The sequence below is a fragment of the Ranitomeya imitator genome, chromosome 1, assembly GCF_032444005.1.
Source record: "Ranitomeya imitator isolate aRanImi1 chromosome 1, aRanImi1.pri, whole genome shotgun sequence".
Taxonomy (NCBI): Eukaryota; Metazoa; Chordata; class Amphibia; order Anura; family Dendrobatidae; genus Ranitomeya; species Ranitomeya imitator.
Genome location: NC_091282.1, coordinates 690,225,562 through 690,240,159, shown reverse-complemented (window position 1 = coordinate 690,240,159; position 14,598 = coordinate 690,225,562). Strand labels below are relative to the sequence as shown.

General features: G+C 47.4%; 1 protein-coding gene across 1 annotated transcript in view; it reads right to left on the bottom strand.

Annotated features, from left to right (window-relative positions):
* Positions 1 to 558: 558 nt before the first annotated feature.
* The window catches only part of G2E3 (G2/M-phase specific E3 ubiquitin protein ligase), a 96,277-nt gene continuing 82,237 nt past the window's right edge, over positions 559 to 14,598 (bottom strand). Inside the window, exons 14-15 of the mRNA XM_069730251.1 lie at positions 2,235 to 2,443; positions 559 to 1,320 (exon numbers count right to left, since the gene is read on the bottom strand). Coding sequence (XP_069586352.1) covers positions 1,091 to 1,320; positions 2,235 to 2,443 — 439 coding nt within the window. The 3' untranslated portion in view covers positions 559 to 1,090. The remainder of the gene's footprint in view (positions 1,321 to 2,234; positions 2,444 to 14,598) is intronic.

Below are 14,598 nucleotides of genomic sequence, written 5' to 3'. Positions count from 1 at the left end.
TTACTTTTACGATGGTAACCAGGGTAAACATCGGGTTACTAAGCGCGGCCCTGCGCTTAGTAACCCGATGTTTATCCTGGTTACCGGCATCGTTGGTCGCTGGAGAGCTGTCTGTGCGACAGCTCTCCAGCGACGCTGCAGCGATCGACATCGTTGAACCTTCAGACCTTTAGATACATGAGGCCAGTTGTACAGTTTTGGTAATCTCCTGCCGATAACACACTGATTTAATTGAAACTGCATAACACAGCCTAGTATATGACATCACTGGAATCAGGGTATTTTCCTTTACATCATGCTGCTCTCAGTATGCACAGCAAAAATCCACTGCAATTCCATTTAAAACAGCGCTATGACCGCTTTGCCAAACCAATTTTCAATTTTAAAAAGTATAACAGCAAACCCCTTAATGAAATCAGTTAGGATTATGCTACTTTGGTGGACGAGAAGTGTGCTGCACGCTATAATGTTTCAGATTATATGAGCTGCATCTATGAAATATTAATATGGGCAAAATTCATACGGTTAATGACAAAATAGTCGGCAATGATAGGTTTAGGTTTTGATGAAATTTTAAATTGCATTAAAAAAAAATTTAGCCTTCGTATAATAAAAGTATCTGGCACAGCATCACTTATATGAAAATAGTTGCTCATGCCCTTTTTTGAATTAGTTAAAAAATATATTCCTTTTGTTTGGGCGATTATGGTCACTAAAACATTTATCTGCGATTTCATTCTCAGTAATAAAGTATATAAAAAGAAAAATGTTTGTACAACATTAAAAAAAAAAAAAAAAAAGGCTAAGCCAAATTAATGTCCAAAAAGAGATAGAAGTACCAAAGTTCCACCAAGTATGTTAGTTGGATAGTTTACAGAGAACGTGCACTTTACCAGAGAAGCCCTTGAACCCGGACCCACACAACATTTTGTGGTCAAGTGAAAATAGGAGAAAATTGCATGTTTCCATTGCAAGAAAAAAAGTAAGTACTTCAGAGGACGTTTACCACTCTGCCATCTGAATTGGAAGTGGCGTTAAGAGCTAACAGCAGCACGATGGAAGACTGCATCCCCCACACAACACATGGACACTATTCTTTATTGAGGGCGGCCTGTATGGCCTTGTCCAGGATTGTTCTGAACTCCTCATAGCTGTGATTCCCAGGAAGCTGCATGCTGTTGTTGCTTTTGTTTGCCGTGGGAAATATATTGTCATAATGGAACAACAGTGTTGGCAGAGGGTCAAATCCAGCTGGTGGAATGGAGTCTACACCTGTTGCAAAAGTCAAAATGTCTTCCAATGAAACCGCAGTATCTCCATCTGCAGAAAACAATGCAGAAGATTAGGAAGAACAAAGAAACAGAGCACAAAGAATATTAAATAAATTAAGCTTTTCTAAATTGCTTGTTCCGAACCATCAGATTTGTGAAATTCTGCTGGAAGATTTCCGTTAATTCACTCCACTTCATAAGCTATGCCCATTTAGCCCCGCTCAGCAGATACACTGTCAGACTATGTGATATCTGTCCAGATTTGACTACAACTGGTCCTGGCTGATACACCATCGACTTGTATGGGCAGGAAAGATGACAAAAAGGTTTTTTTTTTACCAAACATTTTGGCCATGATTTCCAAAGCAAAAGTATTCTTTGGGAATAAATATTGCATAGTATATATGTTTTCTTACAGTCAACTGAATCCATCTATATTACAGAGCTGCATAGGTTAGAGCAACGCATAATGAAAGTTTCCGATTGAAGACCCAAATTGTGTGTCAAGAACAGATCAGGATTTAGTGTTATGCACTGATACACACAGCTATAAGCAAGGAATGAGAACAGATGCAATACCAATAACAGGACTTCAGAAGTCACGCAGCTAATTAAAACGGGTTTACCTTTTTTACAAAAGTGGTCTCCAAACACTAGTACTATGCAAAATAAAATCTGATACTACCCTCCCCTGGTCCAGCTCAAGCTGTCTGCCACTGTACCTGCAGTTTGGCTGCTGTCTAATCACTAAGTTCAGTAGCTTTAAACAGAACAAGCTGCGGAGCTAAGTGATTGGCAGCAGTGGGGATGTACGTTGTTGATATACGCTCCAGCCAAAACACAGGGATATGAGCAACGGCAGACAGCCGTCAATGGTCCTGGGGATTTTGTTTTTAAATGGCTACTATGGTTTGGGAACCACGTTTGTAAAAGTTGAGTAATCCTTTAATCTAACCAACTAACCTTCGGTGTCTTCTAAATACTCTTCCCAAACATTGACAGCATTACACTTCTCAATGTGACTCAGGTTCCTATGGTAGGTGATGGTGAAGAGATCTGACAGCGCTTTCGAAGTTATCTTCTCCGGCTTCATGCACAGAACACTCCAGAAGGCAGTGGGGTAAGTTCGGATATTCTCAAGTACGCCTAGTGTCTGCAATCCTTCTTTGAACCTACAACACAAACACGACCACTGAAACATGTAATATAGTAAAACCAACTAACCAATCAGTCTAATGAAAAAAAAAAAAAAAGTTAATCTCTGCATTGTCTATATAGAATACTTTAAAAACAACCCATGAATAGTGATGAGCATCGGGGTTCTTGATTGAGTATCGAGCAGTGCCGAGTACCGTGCGATGCTCGAGTCCCCGTAAGCAGCTCATTTTTATCATCTGAGCCACGCGCCGCACTGAAGCAAAGAAGAATAAAAAAAAAACGCAAAAGCAGACTTTTTTTCTTAGCTGTAGTTCTTCATGTCAGCCTTATGTGGTGTGTACACCCTCTTATAATTGGGGGCTTGGTTGTGTTCAGAAGTAGCCACTCACAGCCACCATCATTTACAGTAATTCTGATTAACACATATAGCGTTTAGCTGTTCTACTTGGATTTTCCTGACATTTCCTTAGTTGCTTTTTACAGCCAAAGCGGTGGTCCAAAATAGGGATTTTTGTGTACTCACCGTAAAATCCTTTTCTCCGAGCCATTCATTGGGGGACACAGACCATGGGTGTATGCTGCTGCCACCAGGAGGCTGACACTAAGTAATACAAAGAAAGTTAGCTCCTCCCCTGCAGTATACACCCTCCTGCTGGCCCCCAGCTAACCAGTTCGGTGCAAAAGCAGTAGGAGATCAATTAGAACATTTAAGCGTATAGCATGTCACAATATATAGGAGAGTATAACATATCAAATGATAAAAACAAGTACAAACTAAAAATAGGGAGGGAGCTGTGTCCCCCCAATGAATGGCTTGGAGAAAAAGATTTTACGGTGAGTACACAAAAATCCCTATTTCTCCTTCGCCTCACTGGGGGACACAGACCATGGGACGTCCCAAAGCAGTCCCTGGGTGGGGACAACATCAGATCAGGCCGTGTAACCGCTACTGACAAGTGCGCCACCGCGGCCTGCAAAGTCCACCTGCCCAGACACACATCTGTGGAAGTATGTGAATTATAGTGCTGCAAGAATGCCTGCGGACTGGAGGAATTCGTAAGCTTGCGGTCGTGATTCAGACGTCTGGAGCCTAGAGCCCTCAGACAGGGAGAAAGGCTGTCATCTAGCACGGAAGGACTCCTGGATGGTGAAAAGAATCCACCAGGCTAACATGGCCGATGAAACGGTTAAACACTTCCTGTGACCGTCAGGAAGCCTACTTACCATCGAGAAGCCCAAGTAAAGTGTCCAACCTTCGGAAGGACGCCGTCCTCGATACGTACCCGCTCGGAGCACTTACTTCTTCCAGATTATGAAGAACCCCTTCCGTCTTGTGGACTGAAGCCGAAGGAGATGAGAGGACGATGCTCCTGCAACAGTGGGAATACAAAACCACCTTGGCAACGAGGGAAGGGGATGGCTTGAGGGCAACCTTGCTTTGATGGTAATAAGAAAAAGAGACAAAGAAAACAGAGCGGCGAGCTCTGAAGACTCATCCGGATGACAAGAACGCAGAGAAAAAAGGGGAGTGACCTTCCCTGATAGTAAAGTCTTTCTGGATCGAAAAAGGAGTCTACTGTAAGATCCCCAGGACCATTAAGGTCCCACAGATCTAAAGGTACGCGGTAGGGAAGAACTACAGGTGAAGGCTCCCTGCGAGAAAGACCATATTTCCAGTTTTGTCGAACTAAGACGGAAAAATACTAGCACCGCAAGTGAGAAAACCTGACATGGTCAGTGCGGATCTCCCGGGATCACTGGGGCCCTTTCTGCTTCCAAAAGGACCTTAGACGTAGTGAAGAGGGGTTATGGAAATTGGTACCATGGAAGAACCGAGCATGCACTGCGATGGTCTCTGATCTCGAGGTCAACCCATGAACTGGAGTACATTGGCGTTCAGCTTGGACGCCATCCGACCTACAACTGGACTACTCCAGTGAAGGCAGATCTGAAGGAAGACTTGAGTGAAGTTCCCACTCACTTGAGGAGAAACCCTGATGGCTGAATAGGTCAGCCGCCCAGTGTTCTACTCCAGGGATATGTACTGTTGAGATCATCGAATGATAGATCTCGGCCCATCAGAGAGTGCGAGGTACCTCGGCCATGGCGCTTGACTGTGGGTACCTGCTAGATGATTGACGTATGGTACAGCCGTGGCATTATCCAATTGAAGACGGATGTTTGATCCATCTAAAGACAGTGGACCTGCTGTAGGATTAGCCGTACCGTTCGGGTGTCCAGGGAATGATTGGGAGAAGAAGACTGGCATCGGTATTCCCTAATAACCATTGGACCAGGAGAAGGCTCTGGATGAGGATGGAGCTTAGAGACTAACTTTGAAAGCCTGATTCACTTGCTGAAAACGAGAGGAGCGAAAGATACTTCTTCCATTGTCGACTTTTTCCTCAGAACCCTCCTAGCGAATTGAATGAACCGAGGGAATGAGTGATCAAGTGCACAAGCTCCCTGTTGAAGGGCCACGACCTTGACTCGAGAGAGAATCAACATCCTTCTTGTGCAGGACCATCCTCAAAGAGGATCTGCTGGGCTGGGAATGAGGAAAAAACTTGTCTAAGTTTAGCTGCTAGCCCAAGTGAGAGGGTATTGCAAGTGATCTAGACGACTCAGCGTAGTCCTTGAAGAGCGGCTAGAAAGTCGACCAAGTAGGGCAGGACGACCATGCTTCTAGGATGCAAGAAGCACATGACCACCGCTATGACTCTTGCGACCACTCTGGTGCGGTAGCCAGGCCGAAGGGCAAGATCGTGACTTGAAAATGCTGTTCGCGAATGGAAAGGCGAAGAGATTATTGTAGAGGGGAAAAAATAGGCATGTGAGGGTAAGCATCCCGAATGTCGATGGCTGAGCGGAGGAACTCCATCTGAAAAAGGAGGACCCTGTGGAAGGTTGTTAGAAGTTTGAGGTCCAGGAATGGTCTTACTTTTTGTTGCTTCCTTTTTAAAACCAAGATTCCTTAGATCTAGACTGTCCTGGACAACGCTTCCACTGCTGGATGGGTCTGTAGAAAAGACACGATCCCTTGTTAGTCTCCCGCTCAGAAGATTTGATTTGAATCGAAGTAGTTAAGGTCTCTGACCAGGAGACTATTGGTCAGGCAACTCATGTGGTGGAGAGCGCTGAACCCGAAACCACAAGACGGAACGCACCAGATTTGCTATCTGACCGCCTGTGGTATTTTAATTGATGATACATCGGGCGGAGATACTGGTAGGTATACCACAAGAAATTCTACCCGATTAGTCTGCCAAGTGGCAAAAAGCGGGGCTGCAACCAGCAGGTCTCTTGCCAACGTCGTGCAGAGTAGAAAATTAGGAACCCTCGATCCATCATCCTCTTAACAGGGACGTGGAGAGGGATCGTCCGCTTTCTTGCATCATCCGCTAAATAGTGGTGATACAAAGGGGGGTGCTCGGATGCCAAAAATATGTGCCTCTGTACATCCCCAGAGTTGAGGTCCCCGGGTGGACAGGGCTGGTTGTCTGGCGTTAGGCCTGGATGCAGAAGAGGATACATGGAGGCGACACTGCATGTGTTCGTGTGTTGAAGATGTGGGGGGGCGAATCGGTGCCTTTTAAAGGACCCGTCGCCCATAAAAAACAGACCAGGTATGGCAACCTACTTAGAGGCTTCTGTCCAGTGAATCACTCGTCAAATTGTTGATGGTATAAATAGGAGAGTCCCTCTTTTGCTGAAGCTCTGGCAATCCAAGGCAATATGCGATCCATATTCAGCGTTGTTCTCAACAAATCATAGGGGAGAGATCAGGAAGTGAAAACTTCCGTTTTCTAGACGCCTGTACGATTTCCTAGAACACTTGCGGCCCCTGCTAGCCGACGGCTCCCATGTAGGAGAGGGACCATGTATATCGGTCCTGCGAGCACTCCGAGCCACAGAGGGTTCACAGATGGATTCCATCTCTTGTCAGAGAAACCATGGGTTGCGGTTAGGGGATGAGCGGCGGAAGGCTCCAGAGCTCAGTTAGGGTGACCAGCCTAGGATTGATGATGTGCTCTTGAGACCAGTAAATACTGGTCATGCGCCTTTAAGACTAGGTAATACTGGTCGTATGCCTTTAAGACCAGGGAATACTGGTCATGTGCCTTTAAGAACCAGGGCCTACTGGTGATGTGCCTTTAAGAACCAAGACATACTTGTCATGTACCTTTAAATCGAGGACATACTGGTCATGTGCCTTTAAAACCAGGGCATACTGGTCATGTGCCTTTAAGACCAAGCCATACTGGTCATGTGCCTTTAAGAACCAGGGCCTACTGGTGATGTGCCTTTAAGAACCAAGACATACTTGTCATGTACCTTTAAATCGAGGACATACTGGTCATGTGCCTTTAAAACCAGGGCATACTGGTCATGTGCCTTTAAGACCAAGCCATACTGGTCATGTGCCTTTAAGACCAGGGCATACTGGTCATGTGCCTTTGAGACCAGGACATACTGGTCATGTGCCTTTAAGACCAGGGCCTACTGGTCACGTGCTTTTACGACCAGGGCATACTGGTCATGTGCCTTTAAGACCAGGCCATACTGGTCATGTGCTTTTACGACCAGGGCATACTGGTCATGTGCCTTTAAGACCAGGCCATACTGGTCATGTGCTTTTACGACCAGGGCATACTGGTCATGTGCCTTTGAGACCAGGACATACTGGTCATGTGCCTTTAAGACCAGGCCATACTGGTCATGTGCTTTTACGACTAGGGCATACTGGTCATGTGCCTTTGAGACCAGGACACACTGGTCATGTGCCTTTAAGACCAGGTAATACTGGACATGTGCCTTTAAGACCAGGAATACTGGTCACATGCCTTTAAGACCAGGAATACTGGTCATGTGCCTTTGAGACCAAGGAATACTGGTCATGCGCCTTTAAGACCAGGGAATACTGGTCACGTGCCTTTAAGACCAGGAATACTGGTCACATGCCTTTAAGACCAGGAATACTGGTCATGTGCCTTTAAGACCGGGGCATTTTTCAAAGATTATGCCAGAGGTGAAGCCCCTTGAGGGGAACCAGGTACTCTGGGAAGAGCCGGGATCGGCGGCGGCGGAGGGCTCCTGAGCTCATTTGAACTAAGTACTCTGTGGAAGGTGACCGGCTCCTGGCTGGTCATGACTTAAAGAGCAGAGAATGCTGGTAATGTGCCCCTTTTTAAAAACTAGGGAACCTTTAAGGCCAGGGGATGCTGGTCATGTGTTAAAGCCAGGGAAAGCTGGACATGTACCTATAAGGGGCATGTACCTATAAGGGGCATGTGTCTTCAAGGCCAGGGAATGCGGTCATGTACCCTTAAGACCTGTGCCTTTAAGACCAGAGGCTGCTGGAGAGATTGCAGGTGTTAAGTATTAAAAAAGAGGGAACGCTAGTCCCTTTATGCTGCCGGGGTGCGTGCGGGGGAGGGGTGCGGAGGGAGGATTCTCCTCAGTGAGATTCTGAGTCCCCCGTCTGGAATAGCGCTGTGTTCAGAGCCGAGTACCGCCGGTGCGATGCAGCAGCCACTTCCGGATGAGCTCGTGTCCGGAAATGGCAGGAGGATGAAGATGGCCGCCGAGAATAGAGCTCTCGTCCTGAATGAGAGGCGCCTGAATAGGGGGTGGGGTGTGGGGGGGGGGGGTGGGGGGCGGAGCCTAAAGAGTTCCGGGTTGCGGCCTACACAAACCCGAAGCCGGGGGCTAAATTTTTGAAGCCAGCCGGAGCCGAACGAGGGAATAAACCGCCAGATGCGCAGAGCCCTCCAAACCGCTCGAGTCCCAGCACTTACCCCAGTATGCAGCTTTGTTCAGCAGGTCAGAGGTTGAGAAAAGATCCTGTGCTGTTGCTGCTGTTTGGACGGTGCAGGGATAAGAAAAGTCCTCAATCCATCGTTCCTTTAGCAGGGAGGTGGAGAGGAACCGTCCGCCTCCGTGTACCATCCGCTCTTAATAGTGGGGGTGCAGTGGGGGCTGCTCGGACGCCACGCTGAAAAGTGTCTCTGTACAGCCGAGGGTAAAACCTGGTGGGCAGGGCTGCATGTCCGGCAATAGGCCTGGCTGCAGAAGAGGATACTGAAGGTGAAACTCTAGTGCTCGTCTGATAAGGGAGGGGGGAGATCGGTGCCCTAGAAGGGGCCCGTCGCCCCTAAAATCAGCTCAGGCAGTGGCTTCCCACGTCGCAGGAGAGGATACGGAGAGGTGAAACTCCCGTGCTCGCCTGTTGTTGGTTCGGGGGAGATCGGAACATGAAAGAATCCGTCGCCCCCTTCGTCCGTTGTAAAAGGTTAAAGTGAAAAGAGTTCTTTGGGTCTGAATAGCAGACCCGTCCTTGTGCCTCCTACGGACACTAAGCAAGAACTGGTTAGCTGGGGGCCAGCAGGAGGGTGTATACTGCAGGGGAGGAGCTAACTTTCTTTGTATTACTTAGTGTCAGCCTCCTGGTGGCAGCAGCATACACCCATGGTCTGTGTCCCCCAATGAGGTGAAGGAGAAAACAGCTTACAAAACAGCAAAGGGATTTAATTGTTTAAATTTATCACTTAGGAGAACGGTAAAAAAATAATAATAATTTCAAACCATTAGATATACCATGGAAAACTGTGAAGACGTCATCAAGAAGTGGCTTAATTTTGACAATAGTGGCATTACCTAAAACTGGATGTTCTTCAAAAATGTCTGAAAACCGGAATAAAATTGGTCCTGAGGCCTACAGCAACATTAAAGGATCTTCAAGAATTTTTGGCAAGTACTGGTTGTGTGCTTCATGCAGCAACAACTTTCAGTATTCTTTGTATGTCTGTCCTGTGTGGTGGGGTGTCAAGACAGAAGCATTTTCTTACAAAGAAAAACATATAAGTTAGGCTATGTTCTGTCAAAACCTACATAGTGTGCCATAGGCATGTGGGTAAATGTGTTATGGTCTGATGAGACCAAGGTTGAACTTTTTAGCCATAATTCCAAAAGGTACATTCAGTGCAAATCCAATACTTCACAGCAGCAAAATTTCAGGGTTTTTTTCTATTGAATTATACACATTCTGGGCGACATTATAGGTGGAAAAGATCTGAAATGATTCTCCTTGGTATGTTTTATTAACATGACAAAAACCTGTAATTTTAAACAGGTGGGCACACATTTTGTATCAACTATATACTTATAAACCTAAACAGATACTTCACCTGACCAGTTGTCAAAATTCACATCACAATGAGCACCATTTTTTGATATATTACCCTGCAGATTCTGGGTTAGATTATCTGCAGTCAGTCCGACCTTACACACAACGATGACGGCTTTTAAAGAGGATCTATCACCAGATTTAGCATGATTAATCAGGCCACAGCATGGAATAGAGGCTGCAGAGCTGAATAAAACGTTGTTTTTAATGTCTCCTTTGTTGCAGAAGGATCATCTTGTGAAGTTTTATGTTATAAATTATGTTAAGCTTAAAGAGTTTTTCCCATGAACAAAGTACCGTATATACTCGAGTATAAGCCGACCCGAGTATAAGCCGAGGCACCTAATTTTGCCGTGAAAAACTGGGAAAACTTATTGACTCGAGTATAAGCCAGGTATGCATTGTCCCCTCATCCTTGTCTGCATGGCTCCTCATCCCCATCCTTGTAATAGTACACAGCCCCTGCTGTGTACTGTGTAATGGCTGTTTCTGCTGGTGTAGGAACATGATCTGATCACACCACATCTCCTGAGAAGGGGGAAAATGCAATAGACCTTTCAGCACAGAATATTTTTTTAAACACATCCAGTTGTGGAACTTATTATTATTCTAAGATCTATTAACAATAATGTTGAATAAAATGAAATTTTATTGGTGGGAAAACCCCTTTAATGGGGTACTAGAGATTTTTTTCAGGCAGCATGTACTCCTGCATGAGGCTGACCGACCAATCAAAACAGGCAGCAACATACGTATTAAGAAAGAGAAAAACAAAAAATAAAACCACATGCCCCATGGTAGTTTCAAGCAGAACTTCTCCTGTATGAGACATGTAACAACAGACCGTCTGCCTGATGTGGCCAGTTTAAGGCTAGGTTCACATTTGCGGTTGAGTCCGCAGCATATCTTTCGCAACTGCAAACGCATGCAAAAATACATGCAAACACATGATAACGCAGCGTTTTTTATCCGCATCAGCTTACACATGACGGAAAAACAGGATTTTTGGTTGCTTACCGTAAAATCTGTTTCTCGGAGCCTTCATTGGGGGACACAGGAACCATGGGTGTATGCTGCTGCCACTAGGAGGCTGACACTATGCACAAAAAGTTAGCTCCTCCTCTGCAGTGTACACCCCACCGACTGGCATTTAGAAATTCAGTTAGCGAGAAAGCAGTAGGAGAAAACAATAAGGTCGAAAGAACACAACCACAGAAAACAGAACTGTAAACATGGAATGTAGAAAACAAAAACCAAAGAACACAAAGGAACTGTTCAACATGGGAGGGCGCTGTGTCCCCCCCAATGAAGGCTCAGAGAAAAAGATTTTACGGTAAGCAACCAAAAATCCTATTTTCTCTATTGCTTCATTCGGGGACACAGGAACCATGGGACGTCCCAAAGCAGTCCCCCTGGAGAGGGAAAAGCAGACTTCCGTCAGGTCGGAGAACTCAACATTGCCGCCTGCAAGATCCTTCTGCCTAAGCTGGCGTCTGCTAAAGCATAGGTATGGACCTTGTAAAATTTGGCTAACGTGTGAACAGAAGACCAGGTTGCTGCTTTGCAAAGCTGTAGGGCGGAGGCCCTGTGATGCACCACCCAGGAGGCGCCGACTGTCCGGGTAGAGTGAGCCTTAACCCCAGGATAGGGCACGCTGTTCTTGACCCAGTAAGCCTTCAAAATTGCCGTTCTGATTCAGCGAGCAATAGTCGTCTTGGAAGCCGGCAGGCCTCTATGCATGCCATCTGGAATGCCGAAAAGAGAATCCGTCTTCCGAAACGAAGCCGTTCTAGCCAGATAGACCCTCACCAACCTGACGAGGTCTAGCTTGTTCAAAGAACGCTGCAGAAGATGAGATTGAGCAGGACAAAAAGAAGGTAGAACGATGTCCTCATTGAGGTGGAAGGCGGATACCACCTTAGGAAGGAAGGCGGAGGTCTGAGGACCACCTTATCCTGGTGAATAACCAAGGAGGTCGACAAGAAAGGACCGCCAATTCCGAAACACGCCGGATGGAGGTGATGGCCACAAGAAAGGCCACCTTCCAAGAAAGAAAAGACAGGGAAACCTCCCTGAGAGGCTCAAAGTGGGAACCCTCCAGGACAAGATTGAAATCCCATGGATCCACGGGAGCCCGGTACGGAGGAGCTGCATGCGCTTCTCCCTGAAGGAAGGTCCTGACCTGCGGTCGGGATAACATCTTCTGGAAAAGGATGGAAAGCGCTGAAACCTGACCCTTTAGGGAACTAAGGGCAAGACCCGCGTTCAGTCCTGCCTGGAGAAAAGCCAAAATAGAAGGGAGAGAAAAGAATATAGGCGGGATGTGATTAGACTCACACCAGCTGAAATAGGCCCTCCAGGTTCGATAGTAGATCCTGGAGGACGACGGCTTCCTAGCCTGGATCATGGTGTGGATCTCACCCGATTCGAAAAACCAGACGCTTTCAGAACCGCGGTTTCAACAGCCACGCCGTCAAACTGAGTGACTGAGAATTTGGGTGACAGATCGGACCCTGAGACAGCAGACCGGGTCTGTCTGGAAGCCGTCAGGGAGCGTCTGCGAGAAGGTTGACAATCTCCGCGAACCAAGATCTTCTGGGCCAATCCGATGCAATCAGAATGACTGGCACCCCTTCCGCCTGGATCTTTTTCAACAGCTTGGGAAGAAGGGGAGGAAATGGATAAGGGAAACTGAACTGCAACCAAGGAATGGCCAGAGCATCGGTGCCCACTGCGAGGGGATCGCGGGACCTGGAGAGGAACCGAGGGACCTTCCTGATCAGACGGGACGCCAAGAGATCCACATCCGGAGTCCCCCATCGAAGGCAAATCTGATGGAAGACCTCCTGATGCAGGGACCATTCCCCTGCCGCGAGGCACTTGCGGCTGAGAAAATCTGCGGCCCAATTGTCCACGCCGGAGATATGCACCACAGATATCACCGGAACCGTCGCCTCTGCCCAAAGGAGGATTTTGGATACCTCGGCCAAGGAACTCAGAGTCCCCCACTGGTGGTTGACATATGCTACTGCTGTGGCATTGTCCGACTGAATTCGGATTGGCAGACCCCAGAGAATCTTTTTCCAGTGAAGAAGGGACAGAAAGATGGCCCGTATCTCGAGGACGTTGATCGGCAGGGAGGACTCCTGCACCGACCAATGACCCTGAACAGTCAGGTGACAAAACACCGCACCCCAGCCGAGCAGGCTGGCATCCGTCGTCACCACCTGCCAGTGAACTGGAAGGAAGGACCTGCCCTGGGAGATGAGGGGTGACGTCAGCCACCAATTGAGGGACCGTATGACACGGGTAGAAAGCCAAATCGGACGATACAGAGAAAAGACAGACTTGTCCCACTGTGAAAGAATTGCCTGCTGAAGAGGTCTTGAATGAAATTGGGCAAATGGAATCGCTTCCAATGTGGCAACCATCCTTCCCAGAACCTTCATGGCCGATCGGAAGGAAGGAAGCCGAGGGCCCTGGAGTAAGCGAACTTCCCGACGTAGAATAGTTCTCTTCGGGAAGGAAGACTCTTGTCTGACGGGTGTCGAAAAGCATGCCTAGAAATGCGAGGCACTGAGAAGGAACAAGGTAGGACTTCTTCCTGTTGACAAGCCACCCGAATCAGGATAGGGTGTCGAGGACCATGGTCAGACTTTCGTGAGCCTGAGAAAAGGACAGAGCCTTGATGAGAATGTCATTGAAGTACGGAAAGAGCACCAGGCCTCTGATCCTCAAAATGGCTATCAACGCTGCCATGATCTTTGTGAAAACCCTGTAAGCGGTTGCGAGACCGAACGGCAGAGCGACAAACTGGAAATGCTCCTGAAGTACTGCAAAACGCAGAAATCTGTGATGTCCTGGGAAAATAGGGACATGGAGGTAGGCGTCCTGGATGTCTATGGAGCACAGAAATTTCTGTGCCTCCATGGAAGCGATTACTGAACGAAGGGATTCCATCCTGAAATGTCTCAGACGAACCCTTTTGTTCAGTAACTTGAGGTCCAGAATGGGACGAACCTTGCCGTCTTTTTTCGGCACCACAAACAGATTTGAATAGAAACCTGTGAAGCGTTCTCTCTTTCTGGAATGGAAACGATTTCCCCTGAATTGAGGATGAAGGCGAATGATGCAAAGAAACCCGGAAAAAGAGTGGGGTCTCTTTGAGGGCGGGATTCGAAGAAACGATACCGGGGCCCAGAAATGAATTTTATTTTGTAACCTGAGGATACAACTTCCCTGACCCAGGTGTCCTCCACCGAGGTGATCCAAACATCTCTGAAGAAAAGGAGACAGCCGACCCAGCTTGGGAGAGGTGCTGGGGTCTCGTCGCGAGTCATACAGAGGTAGACCTTCCAGGTCTAGACCTGGTGGATCTACCATGGGAGTAACAGGAACACCAGGAATGAGTGGGTCTAAAGCAGCGTTTCTCAACTCCAATCCTCAAAACCCACCAACAGGTCATGTTTTCAGGATTTTTTTAGTATTGCCCAGGTGATGGAATTAACGCTTGAGCAGGTAATTAAATTATCACCTGTGCAATACTAAGGAAATCCTGAAAACATGACCTGTTGGTGGGTCTTGAGGACCAGAGTTGAGAAACACTGGTCTAAAGGATACCTTCTTCCTGTCTTGATGTGTCTGCGGCTTCTGCTGTTGGGAAAAGGAATCTGTCGCCACGAAAAGACGAAAGGGCTGAAAGGACCGAAACTGCCGCCTAGGAAGAGGCCTGGACTGGGGGAACAGGGAACTTGTGCCCCCGGTGGCGTCCTGAATAATTTGGTCCAGCTTGGAACCGAAAAGACGTAATCCCTGAAAAGGCAGGCTGGTAAGGGACTTTTCTGATGACAAGTCTGCCTGCCAGGCCTTGAGCCAAGCGGTCTGACGGATGGCAACAACATTACTGCACGCCTGAGCAGCACAAGACGCGGCATCCAAGGAAGCAGAAACCAAATATTCCCCGGCGTGAGAAATCTGGGTGGC